Source organism: Vulpes lagopus, chromosome X (genome assembly GCF_018345385.1).
Source record: "Vulpes lagopus strain Blue_001 chromosome X, ASM1834538v1, whole genome shotgun sequence".
In the NCBI taxonomy this organism is placed as follows: Eukaryota; Metazoa; Chordata; class Mammalia; order Carnivora; family Canidae; genus Vulpes; species Vulpes lagopus.
Window position 1 is genome coordinate 55,413,314 of NC_054848.1, and position 18,622 is coordinate 55,431,935.

Sequence of the window (18,622 nt, forward strand, 5' to 3'; positions counted from 1 at the left end):
AAGCAGTTGTTAGAATAACATCTGTGGTGGCTCTGTGATTCCTCCATTATAGGTTTTGAATAATTTGTTTTGTTTTCTAGGTTGCTGAAGCAGAAGATTGTTACAATACAGCTCTCCGGCTGTGTCCCACCCATGCAGACTCTCTGAATAACCTAGCCAATATCAAACGAGAACAGGGAAATATTGAAGAGGCTGTTCGCTTATATCGGAAAGCTTTGGAAGTATGTTCAGGGTGGTGTGGCTGAATATTTTGTCTATGTGATAAGAGAGGAAAGGCAGTTAAAGATTGCCATGTCATCCACCTCTTTTTGTAAAAATAGTGGTTGAATAATTCATTGACCCAGTAATTGAGTATCTAAGGTATGAGTGAAGGCCTGTGTGACAGTCAAGAAAGTCTCTATATTGCATTCGTTATTTTATTGGTAGATCTGCACAGAAAAATTAACCGTAAGTTACAGTTCAGGAGAGGTTATTAATAAATATATCATTTTAGTGCCTGATGGCTGTAACGGTGGCTGGTGGGTATGGTTGGAGTTTAAGAGCAAGAGATTTCAGAAGAGAGATGCTAGAGTAATCAGCATAAACTAGGATGAGGAGAGAGCTACCTCATCATGTTTTTCAACAAGGAGAGGTACAAAATGAAGAGGGAGAATTTGAGGTACGCAACTTTGAAGAATGAGTAGACTGGGAGAAGGTAGATAAGTGTAGGGATATAAAGGTACTTAAGCGAAGTGCTTACTGTGGTAAGTTGTTATTGCTGGTATAGAAGTTTTTTTTAAACCTCAGATACCATCTTGACTCTGTAGGTCTTCCCAGAGTTTGCTGCTGCCCATTCCAATTTAGCAAGCGTATTGCAGCAGCAGGGAAAACTTCAGGAAGCTCTGATGCATTATAAGGAGGCTATTCGGTAAGACCCTCACTGTCTTTTTTTTTTTTTTTTGACGTTTTATAATGTTTGGCATTTGACACATTTGGCTTGTGTTAAATGACTTTTAAGAACAACAGACTAATATCCCAGGGAGTTAACGATTTTTGTCCTAAATAAAATCTTTGTTTTCTCTTTTAGAATTAGTCCTACTTTTGCTGATGCCTACTCTAACATGGGAAACACTCTAAAGGAGATGCAGGATGTTCAGGGAGCCTTGCAGTGTTATACTCGTGCCATTCAGATTAACCCTGCATTTGCAGATGCCCACAGCAATTTGGCTTCCATTCATAAGGTACTATTGTTTATTATAATACGTGTATCTAAACACCTAATGTTTAATTTTAGGAAGACTTTCAACCATCCCACTTTGTGTATTTCCAGGATTCAGGGAATATTCCAGAAGCAATAGCTTCTTACCGCACTGCTCTGAAACTGAAGCCTGATTTTCCTGACGCTTATTGTAACTTGGCTCATTGCCTACAGGTAAAGAATAATAGGCCAGTAATTGGCTTTCAGTGTTGCAATCTCTTTCTTTCTTTTTCTTTTTTTATTTTTTAAAGATTGTATTTATTTATTCATGAGAGACAGAGAGAGAGAGAGAGAGAGAGGCAGAGACACAGGGAGAGGGAGAAACAGTCTCCATGCAGGGAGCCCAATGTGGGACTCGATCCTGAGACTCCAGGATCACACCCTGGGCTGAAGGCGGTGCCAAACCAGTGAACCACCTGGGCTGCCCTACAATCACTTTCTAATTGTTCTGTGTGCTGCATTGATCCAAACCTGGCTGGAGATAGTTTTTTTTTTTTTAAGATTTTATTCATCTATTTATGAGAGACAGTGAGAGAGGCAGAGACACAAGACAGAGGGAGAAGCAGGCTCCATGCAGGGAGCCCGATGTGGGACTCGATCCCAGTACTCCGGGATCATGCCCTGGGCCAAAGGCAGGCACTAAGCCACTGAGCCACCAAGGGATCCCCAAGAGATGGTGTTTTTTGAAGGGTTATCTGATGTTACATTAGGCCAAAGACATATAAAATGTTAAATCTTGGAAAAGGGTTTTCTGGATAATAACTTCTTTTTGTCTCCTCTAGATTGTTTGTGATTGGACAGACTATGATGAGCGAATGAAGAAGTTGGTCAGTATTGTGGCTGACCAGTTAGAGAAGAATAGGTTGCCATCTGTGCATCCTCATCATAGTATGTTATATCCTCTTTCTCATGGCTTCAGGAAGGCTATTGCTGAGAGGCATGGGAACCTCTGCTTGGATAAGGTGCGATTGTTTTAATCTTTCTGTTGCAGAGTAAAATTACAGATGTGGAAAATGACTCAAATCCTATGTATGTAGGTTAATGAGTTATCCACTCATTAGGTGTACACTACCCATGTTGAGAAATGAGACTTTGTCAGCCACCCCAGAAGCCTTTTCCATTGTCTATCTCGATCGTAACACCTTCTGTCCCCTAAGGTAGAATAATAACAATAGATAGATGGTGTTTTCCTATAGTTTGAAAACCATAACGTTTAATAAGGTGTTTGGTTTTTTGTACTCTGCTTTGAAAATTAGAGCACTACTTGTGGAAAGGTGGAAATTTGCACAGCAGAATAGATTGGCGTGCTAGATGTAATTCTGTTTAAAAAAAAAAACGCTTCTCTACAGAATTTTCTAAAATGCAGGGTTTATCATACTCTGCACTGCCTTCTGTCTCCAAGTTTTATTTTTTTATTTTTATTTTTTTAAGATATTACTTATTCATGAGAGATACAGAGAGAGGCAGAGACACAGACAGAGGTAGAATCAGACTCCCTGCGGGGAGCCTGATGTGGGGACCCTATCCCAGGACTCCAGGACTGCGCCCTGGGCTAAAGGCAGGCGCTCAACTGCTGAGCCACCCAGGTGTCCCTGTTTCCAAGATTGATTGATTGATTTAAAGATTTTATTTCTTAATTCATGGGAGATGCAGAGGGAGAGGGAGAGGCAGGCTCCATGCAGGGAGCCCGATGTGGGACTCGATCCCGGGACTCCGGGATCATGCCCTGGACTGAAGGCAGGCGCTAAACAGCTGAGCCACCCAGGGATCCCCTGTTTCCAAGTTTTAGATCCAAGTTTTATTTTGTAGGTCTCAGGAACAGGTCAGAGTATGGAGCGTATTATATAAACTGCTAAGTTTGCATTGAATTGGCTGTATGACTTAAAAGAAGTATTCTGGGCAAACCATTCCCAACAAGTGTGAAGTAGAAGTTTGTTTTGTCTTTAATTTTCCTAGATGAATGTTTATGTACAGATTCAACTGTACTAACAAACATTGCTTTCTGTTGATAGATTAACGTCCTTCATAAACCACCATACGAACATCCGAAAGACTTGAAGCTTAGTGATGGTCGACTGCGTGTAGGTTATGTGAGTTCTGACTTTGGGAATCATCCTACTTCTCACCTTATGCAGTCTATTCCAGGCATGCACAATCCTGATAAATTTGAGGTAAGGCTAGTGTTTCCCTAGAGACACCATGTTCTGTTTAAAAAAACAAAAACAAAAACAAAAAACCATTTCTGGTTTTAGCATCACCATTGGGTGTTCAGCACAGTGTTTTTGAAAGATTTGAGCCAAAGTTTTTACTTAGTTTAAAATTTAGTTTTCTGTTTGAAATACAGTTGACATATGGTATTACATTAGTTTAAGATGTACAATTTAGTGATTTCACAATTGTATTCACTACAAAATGCTCACCACAGCAGTGTGGTTACTGATTATTACCATACAAACTTATAAACATTATTGACTGTATTCCCTGTGCTGTACTTTTCATCCCTGTGACTTGTTAAGTTCCAACTGTTAGTTGGAAGTTTGTACATCTTAATCCCCTTTACCTGTTTTACTCATTCTCCTCACCCCCCTCCCACTTCTGGCAACCACCAGTTTTGTTCTCTGTACTTATGAGTCTGTTTCTATGTGTTTTTTACTTGTTTTGTTTTATAGATTCTGTATATAAGTGAGAGCATATGGTGTTTGTTTTATTTCACTTAGCATAATATTCTCTAGGCCCATCCATGTTATGAATGGCAAGATTTCATTCTTTTTTATGGTTCCATGGCTACACATATATACGCACACACCCTCTGCAAATTTTCTATCCATTCATCTGTTGATGGACACTTAAGAGGTTGCTTCCATATCTTGTTGAGCCAAGGTTTTTAATCATATCGTGTGCTGCCTTTCAGGTATTCTGTTATGCCCTGAGCCCAGATGATGGCACAAACTTCAGAGTGAAAGTTATGGCAGAAGCCAATCATTTTATTGATCTTTCTCAGGTAGGTGAAACTCCTACACTTCAGACTTTTAATTTTGAGCAAATAGCGAATGAAACTATTGGTGTGTAGCTTGTATTTTTCATGACAGGTATTTATATCAGCCACTACATATGGACAATTACTTTGATCTTATTTCCTTCATCATTTATAATGAGCATGGATTGTGCTGAGGTTGCAAATGAAATAGAAATGGGGTCTCTTTGTGCTTGGATGTAAAACTCTTCTAGGAAATGGTGGCTTGGAAGAGGATTAGGTAGGTTACTTAAAATAGGAACTGTGGTTCATGGTTAAATCTATTTTTGTGGGCCTTTGCCTTTGGTTATCTTTATTTCTATACTTGTTCTGTTGCTATTTCTAGGAGCATAAATTTTATGATAAATTAAGATTGAAAGCTGTGGAGGAATTAATTTGGTGAGTGTAGAGGTTTTTTATGGACTCTGGGCCACTTTGGTGGCTAATAGAGATATGCAGTGTATGGTGTATCTAGTAATTGATACATGAATCATTGAAGTTCTAGCAAAAGGGTTGTGAGATTCTTGTCATTTAATGAATGGTGTGTACCAACATCTTTGGCAATGTAACTGTTGCTTTGAGACTATACTCAACCAGTGCAGGATTTGGACTCTTCATGACAAGAACCATACTGCCTTCCACCTTTGAGATAATTAAGGGACTCTACTTATTGACCGGAGTCTAAACTCTTCAGCATGGCCTTCACAGTCTTTTTTTTTCCCCCCAAAGATTTTATTTATTTTAGAGAGGGAAAGTGAGAGCTTGAGCTGGGGAAGGGCCAGTGGGAGAGGATCTCAAGTGGACTCCATGCTGAGCAAGAAGCACAACACAGGGCTCCATCTCACTACCCTGAGATCATGTCTGAGCTGAAATCAAGGGCTGATGCTTAACCGACTGGGCCACCCAGGCGCCCCAGCCTTCACAGTCTGAGTCTGAGCACAACCATGTTCGCCAATACTTTTCACCTACCATTTGCCCTCATATATACTCTGTACCAAATAGAAGTGATCTACTCAATATTTTAAAAATCTGTGCACTTTACCCGGGTTCTTTATTTGTACTGTTTTTTTTTAAAAGATTTTATTTATTCATGAGAGACACACAGAGAGGCAGAGATATAGGCAGAGGGAGAAGCAGGCTCCATGCAGGGACCCTGATGTGGGACTTGATCCTGGGACTCCAGGATCATGCCCTGAGCCTAAGGCAGATGTTCAGCCTCTGAGCCACCCAGGCATTCCATATTCATACTGTTCTCTATTGAGATTCTGTTCTGTCCAGCTGCCTCAAGTGCTTATCCATCTTTGAAGGCCCATTTCAAAATCCAGCTCCTCTATGAAGCCTTGTTATTCATGCATTCAATCTAGAAGTAAATTCTCTTTCCTGTGTATTCTATTTCTGTAATGTTTTAGGCCCATTTTAATGGCACTTAAACATACTTTTTTTATTTTTTACATTTTTTATTTTTTTATTTTTAAAGATTTTATTTTTTTACTCATGACAGGCAGAGAGAGAGAGGCAGAGACACAGGCAGAGGGAGAAATTTTTTTAATGAAAAATTTTTTATTAACGTTTTAAAAATTTATTTTTTAGGATTTTATATGTTTATGAGAGACACATTCATGAGTGAGGTGGAGACCTAGGGAGAGGGTTCTGCATGGGGAGCCTGATGGTGGGACTCAATACCAGGATCTGGGGATCACGTCCTGAGCTGAAGGCAGACGCTCAATCACTGAACCACTCAGGCATCCCAACATTTAAAAAATAAATTTATTTATTTATTGGTTGATTAATTGATTTTTATTTATTCATGAGAGAGAAGCAGAGGGAAAAGGAGGCTCCGTGCAAGGAGCCCGATGTGGGATTCGATCCCGGGACTCCAGGATCATGCCCTGGGCCAAAGGCAGGCGCTAAACCGCTGAGCCACCCAGGGATCCCCACATTTTTTAAATTTAAATTCAGTTTGCCAACATATAGCGTAACACTAAGTGCTCATCACATCATATGCCCTCCTTAATGCCTATCACCCAGTTATTCTACCGCCCCCCACTGACCTCCCATTCTGCAACCCCGTGTTTCACAGAGTCAGGAGTCTCTCATGACTTAACCATATTTTTATACTGCATAAATGTAATTTGTCTTCTTACTATGTTTTGTTTTTTTTTTTTTTTTCTTACTATGTTTTGTACCTGTGACTCTGAATTCTATTTAATGCCATTAAAACTTACTGAATTAGTTTGAGATTATACATAGTGAGTTCTTTTTTTTTATTGCATAGATTCCATGCAATGGAAAAGCAGCTGATCGCATCCATCAGGATGGTATACACATCCTTGTCAATATGAATGGTTATACCAAGGGTGCTCGAAATGAACTCTTTGCTCTCAGGCCTGCTCCTATTCAGGTAAAGGAACTAATAGTAATTGCTTACAATGTTTATTAAGCTATAAAGATGGTGATTTTTTTCCACCCTCCAGTTACTTGGTATTTAAAACAATAGGGCAGATATGCTTGACTTAATAAAAGTATAGTTCTTGAAATGCACAGGGACAATGAATTTATTATTTTTTATTATTTTTAAAGATTTTTATTTATGCATGAGCAACACAGAGAGAGGGGCAGAGACATGGGCAGAGGGAGAAGCAGGCTCCCTGCGGGGAGCCTGATGCGGGACTAGATCCCGGGACCCTGGGATTGTGACCAAAGGCAGATGCTCAACCACTGAGCCACCCAGGCATCCCAAGACAAAGAAATTTTAATGTAGAACACAGTGCCCACAGGTACATTTGTATAGAGATATGCAATTCATAGTTGCATATGAACAGTTTGGTTTTTTAAATTGGGAAAATGTTTAACACTGAGAAGGTTAGGCTGAAATACTACTTGATTCCTCCTAGCTAAAGAAGTCAACCCTCCTTATTTGTTTATTATTTTGAACTCTTTTGGTGAGGCTTTTTAGCTTTTGGCCTGATTTTTTTTTTTTTAATCTTTTAGGCAATGTGGCTGGGATACCCTGGGACCAGTGGTGCGCTTTTCATGGATTATATCATCACTGATCAGGAAACTTCACCAGCTGAAGTTGCTGAGCAGTATTCTGAGAAACTGGCTTATATGCCCCATACTTTCTTTATTGGTGATCATGCGAATATGTTCCCTCACTTGAAGGTAGATAGAAAAACAGTGCTATGTGGACATTGCAAAGAACTGTAGTCGTTTATTTCCTTGCTGTTGTCCCTATGCATCCTAAAAGAGTCTCAAACTTTTTTTGATTAGAAAAAAGCCGTCATCGATTTTAAGTCCAATGGCCACATTTATGATAATCGGATTGTTCTGAATGGCATTGACCTCAAAGCATTTCTTGATAGTCTGCCGGATGTGAAAATTGTCAAGGTCAGAACCTGGTCAATATTGTCATTGAAATAAAGTTATCTGCATTTGGGATCTTTTCCCTAATGATACATCTTGTCATTTTTTTCTTAAAGATGAAATGTCCTGACGGAGGAGACAATGGAGACAGCAGTAATACAGCTCTTAATATGCCCGTTATTCCTATGAATACTATTGCAGAAGCGGTTATTGAGATGATTAACAGGGGGCAAATTCAGATAACAATTAATGGATTCAGTATTAGCAATGGACTAGCAACTACCCAGGTGAGAAGAGAATAATAGAGCGTAATACCACCAAGTATTCATTTATCTTATTTTTTTTAAGATTTTATTTGTTTATTCATTCATGAGAGAGAGAGAGAGAGAGAGAGAGAGAGAGAGGCACAGACACAGGCAGAAGCAGGCTCCATGCAAGGAGCCCGATGTGGGACCCAATCCCGGATCTCCATGATCACACTCTGGGCTGAAGGTGGCGTTAAACCTCTGAGCTCCTGGGGCTGCCCTCATTTGTCTTCTTTAAATCTAATAACTCTAGGAGATGTAAGCACTATTATCCCTGTCTTATATTGAGGAAATGAGTTTGGTGGAAATCGACATCTTACAAGCCTTTTATTTTTAAAGGCTTTTTATTAGCCTTTTATTTTTTTTATTTTTATTTTTTTTAATTTATGATAGTCACAGAGACAGAGAGAGAGAGAGAGGCAGAGACATAGGCAGAGGGAGAAGCAGGCTCCATGCACCGGGAGCCCGATGTGGGATTCAATCCCAGGTCTCTAGGATCGCGCCCTGGGCCAAAGGCAGGCGCCAAACCGCTGCGCCACCCAGGGATCCCTAGCCTTTTATTTTTGAATTTTACTTTATTTTTTTATAAGTAATTTATTGTATTGGAAATTCCTTGGAAGTGCTCTTTTTTTTTTTAAAAATAATTAATTAATTAATTAATTAATTAATTAATTAAATTATTTATTCAGAGTGAGAGAGAGAGGCAGAGACACAGGCAGAGGGAGAAGCAGGCTCCATGCAGGGAGCCTGACGCGGGACTCTATCTCAGGTCTCCAGGATCACACCCTGGGCTACAGGTGGCGCTAAACCGCTGCGCCACCAGGGCTGCCCTAGCCTTTTATTTTAAAAGGCTCTTGGATTCAGTCATTAGGTCTCTTAATGAGGGTCTACTGTGTTAATAATATGTTACTTCCTGCCTCTAGGAGGTTTCCTCTTATCAGCGGTGAATTATCTGTAGACCTCGTACAGTTTCTTGCTTCTGTAACTCAGTTCTTTCCCTTAGTTAAATCTTATTCCCTTTGAAGACTTTCAGTTCATACAGCTCCTCCAGGAATCCATTCCTGTCCCTGTAAGTAATCTTGCCTTCCCTGTTCCATTGGCACCTGTCTTCTCTGCTTTTGTAATATTCGAAATGCATTTTTACATCCACAGCATGTTATAATTCCCTATGTTTGTGTATTCTTCCCTGAATTGAATTACTTTAGGGCCCATACCTTAGCCACAATAATGTAGTATGTGTTCAATAAACATGTTGCATATTGGAATAAGTGAATATGTATCTCTGTCAAGAGATTTTAAGGTAAGGATCTCTCTCTTAGGAGTTAACAGTTTTAGTGGTATAACAGTTTATACCACAGATGCTTAAAATGAACTCTTTTTCTCTCAGGCAAGTTCCTGTTAAGACAAAGGAATTAATAATCATTTGCAAGGTTTATTGGGCTAAAAAGACAGTGTCATATTTTTTCTTAATCTCTGATTAACTGTCATTTGAAACAATAGGATAGGCGTATTTGACATAAGGGAAAAAAAGTATATAGTTCTTGAAATACACAGGGACAGAGAACTTTGGGTGTAGAACATGATGCCCAAATGTATGAAACCTACCTGGAATAGTTAGATAACAATATAAGGCAGTACCTCGATGTATGGTAATTGTAAGGTAAGACTATAATTAATTGTGTACATAGATACTTAAAAATAGTGGTGATCAATGTGAGGAGACACAGTCAAGATGGTTTGGAGGAATAATTTAACTTTCAAGGATGGATGTGATTTAGAAAAGGACATTCATTAAAAAAGTGAGCAAAAGCTTGCTGTTAGATTGATAAGATTTTGAAAAGAACTTTTTGGCTTGAGTGATAAGTTTCAAGGTAAAGTCTTCCGCTTGCCCCCATTAAGATAATACCGTAACGTTTTTCCTTTCTTGAACTTAGTATGTCATGAATATTTTCTCACAGTTCAAATGACATGACTTTTAGTGGTTATACTATTTGGCATTTTAAGGATTCTTTTTTTAAGACTTATTTATTAGAGAAAGTATACGTGTGCATGTGCTCGTGTACATATATGCACAAGCAGGGTTGGGGGGTAGAGGGAGAGAGAGAATCCTAAGCACAGAGCTTGATGCCAGGTTTGATCCCACAACCCTGAGATCATGACCTGAGCTGAAGCCAGGAGCCAGACACCTAAAAGACTGAGCCACCCAGGCACCCCAAGGATTCTTTATTAATTTATTTTGTATGTATACCACATACAAAAAAAAAATACCACATACTGCTGACTTTAAATATAAACATCCTATTGTTTTTTTGTGTTCCAGATCAACAATAAAGCTGCCACTGGAGAGGAGGTTCCTCGTACCATTATTGTTACCACACGTTCTCAGTATGGGTTACCAGAAGATGCCATTGTGTACTGTAATTTTAATCAGTTATACAAAATTGACCCTTCTACTTTGCAGATGTGGGCAAATGTGAGTATGTGTAGATTGATTATTCATGTCTAGAGACTAGTAAAGATTACATAGACCCATCTTGCTGAGGCTGCCCTTCACCCCCCTTCAGGAGCTGTTGTGCTCGTTTCTATAAGAATAGTAGATTTGCAGCCATTTTTTATTTCTCCTTCCAGTGTCTAAGTATTACATTATGAACCTTTTTAATTTATGTATTCAAAACCAGGGATCAGCAAATTTTTTCTTAAAGGGCCAGATGGTAAATATTTTTGGTTTTGCAGTCCATACTCTCACATTTACTTAACTCTGCCATTGGAACAGGAAAATACCATAGACATAATGTAAATGTAGGAGGATAGGTGTGTTCCAGTAAAGTTTTATTTACTGAAACAGGCAACATGCCTGATTTTTCTTATAGGTTATAGTTTGCCAACCCGTGGCCTAAGCTTGATAACAGAAGCTGTCATGTATATCCACCCATGTGTGACACTCTTGCAGTATGGTAGAGTTGTAACCAGGAAGGAATTGATTTATGTCGTTACCTCTCAGTTCATCAGACCAGTTTGCATAAATAGGACCTCTGAAAGTTCTAAACTTTACTATCCAAACTGGCTCTTACTCCATAGGGTTAAATAGAGATAATTCTTGTTTGTTTTTGTTTTTGATAATGGGGTGGTTTTTTGTTTGTTTTAAGAAGTATGAGTGGGAGAGGAACCAGGTGAGTACAGGCTTACTGTCCCTTAATCTTTACTTCCCAACATTCAAAATAATCCCCAAACCAAAAGCTTTTTCAGAAGTTTGTGGGAAATTTCTTTGGCAGCAAAACTACCAGAACTGATGTTAGGCTGTCTTTTGGTCTTTTGTATATTCCATTCAGTATGAATATTCCTACATCTCTTGCAGAGGTACTAATGTGTTTGTTTGTAGGGAGTTGCTGCTGAGGATGTTATATATTTGCACTGTACTACTTTTTAAAAATCTAAAGTATCTCGGATTCTGAAATTGCTCTGTTCTCATGCCTTTCAGGGAAGGGATGGTAGACTTGTCTGGTAACATTGAAGAGACATAGATCTGAATCAGGGGTTGGCAAATTATGGCCTATGGATCAAATCTGGCATTGCCTGTTTTTGTCAATAAAATTTTATTGACACACAGTCATGCCTACTTGTTCACATATTGTCTGTGGCTGTTTTCCAGTGACAGGCAGAATTGAGCAGTTATGACAGACTCCATGTGGCCGCAAAGCCAAAAATATTTGTTCTCTGGTCCTTTCTGTACAGAAAGTCTGCTGATACCTCATCTTGAGTAGGCACACATAAAGTCAGGCAAGTGTGAACTAACCTTATTTGTTGTGTCATGCTGGGGGACTTAAAATTTGAAATGGAAAATTTCTATCTCATCAACAAAAACCCCAGTCAGTAACAATTCCCATAGGACACAGCTGCGTCAGATTTTGCCAATTAGTAACTTGTTTTGTGTCTTACATCAGTCTTCTCTTTCTTTGAGCTCTGGGGATAGCTAAGCAGAAAAGGAACCTATAAATCAGTTAATCTAACTCCATCTATAAGGGAAAGACAAAAGTTCACAGTAGGATCTACCCGGGTGACAAGAATAGACTGGTAGAATTATTAGAGCTCTATGGGAATCCTTCTTGAGAAGGGCAGAGCTGCTATTAAAAATTATTCTCATTTTCCCCATTTTAGATTCTGAAGCGTGTTCCCAATAGTGTGCTGTGGCTGTTGCGTTTTCCAGCAGTAGGAGAACCTAATATTCAACAGTATGCGCAAAACATGGGCCTTCCCCAGAACCGTATCATTTTTTCACCTGTTGCTCCTAAAGAGGAACATGTCAGGAGAGGCCAGCTGGCTGATGTCTGCCTGGACACTCCACTCTGTAATGGACACACCACAGGGATGGATGTCCTCTGGGCCGGAACACCCATGGTGACTATGCCAGGTGAGTTGCTAATAAATCATTGTAATCTTCCTTGTTCTTTTTCAAACCTCCTTCGGGGGAAACATTTTTAGGTGAAATTATGTGCTAGAAGCAGCACTAGGGCAAGATGATAAAAAATGAGCTTTGTTCAAGTCTAAGCACTCTGCTCCATTCTCATCAGCATTGTGTGGGTGCTTAGCATAAATACCATTAATAACTGCTATTTGCATTCTCAGACATGCAGTTTGTTCTCTTTTTTATTACAGGAGAAACTCTTGCTTCTCGAGTTGCAGCTTCCCAGCTCACTTGTTTAGGTTGTCTTGAGCTTATTGCTAAAAATAGACAAGACTATGAAGACATAGCTGTGAAACTGGGAACTGACCTAGAATAGTAAGTAAACTTTTCCACAAACAAATTTTATGGTAAAGGAGATTAGATAAGGAAAATTTAGAGAGAATATAGATGTTTAAAAATGAAATAGTAAAATATGGATAATATAAAATAGATGAATTAGTTGTATGATCTCTAGATGAGAAAACTAGTTTCTAAACTTTTATAAATGCAGTGACCAATAGATTTGACTATGGAAAGAGTAATTGGCTGAATAAAAGTGAGTCAGGAAAATGAAAAGGCAAGCAAGAGAGACAGAAAAGCTTTTTTTTTAAGATTTTATTCATTTATTTGACAGAGCACACAAGTAGGCAGAGCAGCACGGAGAGGGGAAAAGCAGGTCCCTGGGGAGTCCTTTGTGGGGCTCCATTTGAGGACCCTGGGATCATGACCTGAGCTGAAGGCAGATGCTTAACTGACTGAGCCACTCAGGCGCACCCAAATTTTTGTTCCTATGTCAAATAATAGCCTGGCTATATAAAGACTGAACATTCACATCATCAACTCCTTAAAAGGAAGCTAAACACAGAAATGTGCAGACAACTCACTGAAGTAGAACTACAAATGGTTAAGAAAAAGTTTCAACCTCTGTAAGTGGAAATGTAAATCTAAAATAACGTTTGTACTATAGCCATTATTTGCCTAGAAAATAAAATATTTTTAGTATTATACCAATGATGAGGGAGCATTGAGGTGCTGGCCTTTTCATACAGGGAGTAAGTTGGTACAACCCTTCCTCAAAGTTTTAAGAGCCTTAAGACACGCACACACACCAGCCAGACCTTTGACTCTATTAGTGCTACATTTTCACTGTAGCATAAGGAAAAAACCAGCATAACTTCAGTGCCTCAAGTAGGTGGGAATTAGAGGGGTGGTGCTTAGATAAGCAGTGCTTTAGCCATACAATGAAGTAGTGTCTCTCTTTTAAATGAGGCTTTTCTTTGAATGTTAGGGGTAATTTTTTTCTTTGTGTTTTTCTGAGAAGTAGCATATTCTAGAGAAGCTTAAAGAAGCACCCTCTTTGAGTCAGACTGCCTGGGTTTAAATCCACATTCTCCCCATTTATGAGCTTTGTGACTTTGGGCAAGTTAGTCTCTATGTGCCTTGCCTTTTCCATCTGCAAAATGGAGATGAATGATAGTACGTACCTTGCAGAGATGTGAGGATTAAAAAAAAAAAGGTGTTCCATGTAAACACTTCTAAAAGTTCTTGTTAAGCATTCAAAAGATGTTAAGCAATTATTATTTTCAAAATTTTCTCCATTGAACATCTACACATCTAAGAAAAGTGAGTAAAAATTTTGAGCCCAGCCATTTTTTTTAAAAGATTTTATTTATTTATTCATAGACACAGAGAGAGAGAGGCAGAGACACAGGCAGAGGGAGAAGCAGGCTCCATGCAGGGAGCCCGATGTGGGACTCGATCCCAGGTCTCCAGGATCGCACCCCAGGCTGCAAGCGGCGCCAAACTGCTGCGCCACCGGGGCTTCCCGAGCCCAGCCATTTAAAAAAATTGATTCGTGTCCATCATTCCAGAGATAACTACGTAAATATTTTAGTGTATTTTTAAAAATTTGGGGGCTTAGTTGATTTCATATGACATTTTCCTCCAACATTTTGTTGTAGAAATAAACACTTCTATACCTACTGCCTAGATTTTACCACTAACACTTTACTATACTTGCTTTATCACATATCTATCCATCTATTTATTCCTTTATCCATCTAGTAATCCCTCTTACTTGATAAATTTTGAAGAAAATTGCAGACATCTGTACTCTTAAATACATCAGAATGGGCATTGTTAACTAGTTTATTATTTTTTTAAGATTTTTATTTATTCATGAGAGAGACAGAGAGAGGCAGAGACGTAGGCAGAGGGAGAATCAGACTCACTGTGGGGAGCCCAATGTGGGACTCAATCCTAGGACGCCGAGATCATGACAAAGGCAGATGCTAAACCACTGAGCCACCCAGGCATTCCTATTAACTGGTTTAATATTTATTTTTTGAGGCAGAATTTACATACAGTGGAATACACAAATCTTAAATTTGAGTTTTGAGACCCTACCTTTATAACCCAAACCTACAGCAGTATGTAGAACATTATCATCAGTCCAGAAAAGTTCCTTCGTGTTCCTTTTCAGCTGGTCCTCCACACCAACCCTCAGAGATTACCATTTATTGGCCTGAATTTTTTCCCTATAACTTAGTTTGCCTTTCTAGAAACTTCTACAAATGACACCATACAGTATGCACTCTAAAGGCTTTTTCACTTAGTATAATGTGAGATTTATCCATGATGTTGACTTTTTATTTTTTTTTAAAGATTTTATTTATGTGTTCATGAGAGACACACAGAGAGAGGCAGACACAGAGGGAGAAGCATGCTCCTCACAGGGAGCCCAGTGCGGGACTCCATCCCTGGACCCAGGATCATGCCCTGAACCAAAGGCAGACACTCAACCGCTGAGCCACCGCAGGTGGTCCCCATGATGTTGGCTTATATCAGTACTTCATTCTTCTTTATTGCCAAGTAGTATTTCATTATATGGATGTACCACACAGTTCAATCATTCTCCTGTTGACAGAGAGAAAACTTAGAAAAATAAAATAGAGCACAGAAGTACTTTAATTTGGAAGATAGAGGAGAATCTCCCCAGCCCCCTGTTCCCAGAAGAATTAATTGCTACTTTCCCTGATTTTGAACAGAACCATGGCTTTGGTGATACTAGGAGCGCTTTTTGTTAATATCTAAATAATTAATGTATAAGTGGAAAATTATGGCAGTAGACAGTACATTTCTTATCCCCTGGAGTATTTTTCCTACTTAGTTAAAATATTCATAAACTGAATACTTCATCTTATGTTTGTCCCTTAGCTTTTGTAAATGATGCTTAATGAATGTCTGCATGGCCAGGTTTATCTGCATCTCTGATGATTTCCTTTTGAATAGATGTAAAAGTGTTACTGATCGGTCAGAGGGTTGTGAACATTTAAAGTTTCTTAACGCACACCTTGCTAAATCACTTAAGAGAAGGGTAGGCAGTATACATTCTAACCAGTAGTACGGAGACACATGTCCTTGCCAATTCTTTGTTTTAAAGGTAGAAGCAAGGGGATCCCTGGGTGGCGCAGCGGTTTGGCGCCTGCCTTTGGCCTGGGGCGCGATCCTAGAGACCCGGGATTGAATCCCATGTTGGGCTCCCGGTGCATGGAGCCTGCTTCTCCCTCTGCCTATGTCTCTGTCTCTCTCTCTCTCTCTTTGACTATCATAAATAAATTTAAAAAAAATAAAAAAAATAAAGTAGAAGCAAGGTGCAAGGTGAAATGGAGAGAGCATGGTGTCTCATGGATGTACTTCTTTAGGAAAGAACAGAACGGTTTCAGAGGACACGGAGGTGAACTTGATTATAAGTGTTAGCATTACCTTAGCTGTGACCCTTTCCTTTTTCAGCATTGAGGTCAGGATGGCCAGGCAGAAGTGAAAAGAGTGTGAAGTCCAGTCATATAGTTTACCACAAAGGTGACTAGGAATTTGTTGAGGGCTGGTACTGAGTGCTCTGATTTTTAAACTTGGTTCTTTTTTGTTTTATTACCTAGCCTGAAGAAAATTCGTGGCAAAGTCTGGAAGCAGAGAATATCCAGCCCTCTGTTCAACACCAAACAATACACAATGGAACTAGAGCGGCTCTATCTACAGATGTGGGAGCACTATGCAGCTGGCAACAAACCTGATCACATGATTAAGCCTGTTGAAGTCACTGAGTCGGCCTAAATAAAGACTGTATGCACAGGAGATTACCCCAATACCTGAGCCTCAACCTTCTGGGGAAAGGGAACTAACTAGATATAACATACTTTTTACTTATCTGTACGGTATCATGTTGCAGATGGGTGACAAATGATAATAGAATAGCACAGCCAGACTTGCTTCCTGCATGATAGGGAGAGACACAAGAGATGGGAAACTGCCGTTCCACAAGGAATCTCCACAGAATTTTGCAGCAACCAGGTGGTGCATAGGCCTGGAAGGTCTGATCTCCCTTGGTCTTCCATGGGATGGTTAGTTTGGAGGGGAGATAGAGATTGTCCAGCCGTTTTGTGATTCCATGGATTGATTGAGTCTTCTGAATTAATTTTTTTTCTTTATATTTTGGGTATTGGAGCTTTTAAAAACGTTTGGTTTCAGGTATTTTTATTCATGTGAAGTGTATATGATTCTCTTGAGATAAGGTTTTAAGCTAAAATGTTGCTCCTTGTTTTAGTTTCTGAACTCTACAGATTAATGGGGACTTTGCTGGTGTAGTCTTTTTATAGGTTTTATAAACCACTTGAGCCTATATCAGTCGTTTTAGTGTCTGACCTAATGTTTGGAGCTATCAGTGCATTGTTGGTTTAGATGATGACTCAAAAATTTTTTCTGGTCCGTTTCCCATTTCCTTCCCTTCCCTTCCCCAACTTTAAAGTTTCTCCTGTAACTCAGCTAACAGAGCGAAGTCTGATTTTAAACCTCCCAGAGTGTTTCTCTTAAACACATCATCTGGTGCCAAATGAAAATTCTTAGGAGTGATTATTAATTCTGCAGGGCATAGTTGTGGTACTGTCGATGATGGTGATAATGATGATAATAATATAGATTTTTTTGGGCCTAGTTTTGACCTATTTCACCAGTGTTTTACCTTTGCCCCTCTATGCTGCTTCCAAAAGTGATTAGTGTATGATACGATTTTTACCTTCCTTTCTCAAGTGTTTTTTTTTTTTTTTAAGTGAGTCTTGTTCTTCCTATTTCTTTCAGCAGAAATGAAATCCCAGGTAAGTATAAGTATTCACATATTTGATCAGTAAGTCGCAGTTCTCTTCAATACATTAAATAACTTTCATCAAAAAAACAAAATAGAGGTAAAAAGCTCTGAAGGACCAGCTGTGTAAATGAGTAATTATTTTTCAGACCTTCTCGGGTATTATATAATAACTGTCTTCTGGACTTGGTCTTGAAGAGTCTGTATGGATCAGCCTCAGTAGTAGCAAACAGCACTGCTACTTGGAGTACAAATTAGACTTTAGCCCTCCTGGAGCTTGAGTTCTTGGTATTAAAAACCATAGGAATAAAATTATTGAATTACAACAAAGGATCGAAGGCTTGAGGCTTAAACAAGCCAACATTTGAATATATGTTTCGTGTTGCTGTACTGTACTTACGCTATCCAGTAACAGTTAATTTTTTTGTCTGCTAGTAGTGTTCTAGATTATGTCTTTCCAAAGTGCTGAGGCAGTGCATCTATTTTGTAGTTGCAGCTGATGCCTGAATGTATCCTAGCTGACAAATTATTAAGAACTTGAATTTCTGAAAGATTCTTACTGTTAACCAAAATCTGAGCAAGGAGACTCAAATGTAATTCTTGCCAGAATTACATGTTAATGAACTGTGTACCTTTTAACAATATATAAATCAAGAAACATCAGTTTAGGGATTTAATTTATTTTTTACCCGATGGAACTATGAGTTCAAGGTTGCTAGCATGGTTGCAGATAAACTGATGTTTGAAATTCACCAAACTACTTAATGTGGAATAGGATAATATACTTCCAGTGCCCTCAAGGCTGTGACCTTACAGCCATTTTATATAGCACATCATTCCTCCTATAGGGATGAACTTTTTCCTGGCACGAAAAGTAGCCGCTCTGGTTGAAGCTTTGCTTATTGTAATAGGCTTTTGTTTCCAGGTAACATGTCTGTGGAAGACTTAATTCTGAATAGAGATATAGATATTACTGGAAACTAATTGTTTTTTTCTATTATACTCTGCTTTATCAAAAAAGTAAAACATTTAAATTGTGCTACAGAAATCCACATGTTGTCTTGCGATCTTTAAACAATAAATGAATGATTTGCCCTTAATATGGCTGATGTTTTTTTTTTTTTTT

The 18,622-nt window shown here is 39.0% G+C and overlaps 1 protein-coding gene across 2 annotated transcripts in view; it reads left to right on the forward strand.

Moving 5' to 3' along the window:
- Window positions 1-18,596, forward strand: part of OGT (O-linked N-acetylglucosamine (GlcNAc) transferase) — a 36,879-nt gene extending 18,283 nt beyond the window's left edge. For both annotated transcript variants that reach the window (XM_041740655.1, XM_041740654.1), the window contains exons 8-22: window positions 81-221; window positions 807-907; window positions 1,067-1,220; window positions 1,310-1,411; window positions 2,020-2,199; window positions 3,250-3,408; window positions 4,149-4,238; window positions 6,526-6,651; window positions 7,242-7,412; window positions 7,521-7,637; window positions 7,730-7,900; window positions 10,239-10,391; window positions 12,074-12,326; window positions 12,572-12,695; window positions 16,298-18,596. In XM_041740655.1, coding sequence (XP_041596589.1) covers window positions 81-221; window positions 807-907; window positions 1,067-1,220; window positions 1,310-1,411; window positions 2,020-2,199; window positions 3,250-3,408; window positions 4,149-4,238; window positions 6,526-6,651; window positions 7,242-7,412; window positions 7,521-7,637; window positions 7,730-7,900; window positions 10,239-10,391; window positions 12,074-12,326; window positions 12,572-12,695; window positions 16,298-16,472 — 2,217 coding nt within the window. In that variant the 3' untranslated portion in view covers window positions 16,473-18,596. The remainder of the gene's footprint in view (window positions 1-80; window positions 222-806; window positions 908-1,066; window positions 1,221-1,309; window positions 1,412-2,019; window positions 2,200-3,249; window positions 3,409-4,148; window positions 4,239-6,525; window positions 6,652-7,241; window positions 7,413-7,520; window positions 7,638-7,729; window positions 7,901-10,238; window positions 10,392-12,073; window positions 12,327-12,571; window positions 12,696-16,297) is intronic.
- The last annotated feature ends 26 nt before the right edge of the window (window positions 18,597-18,622 follow it).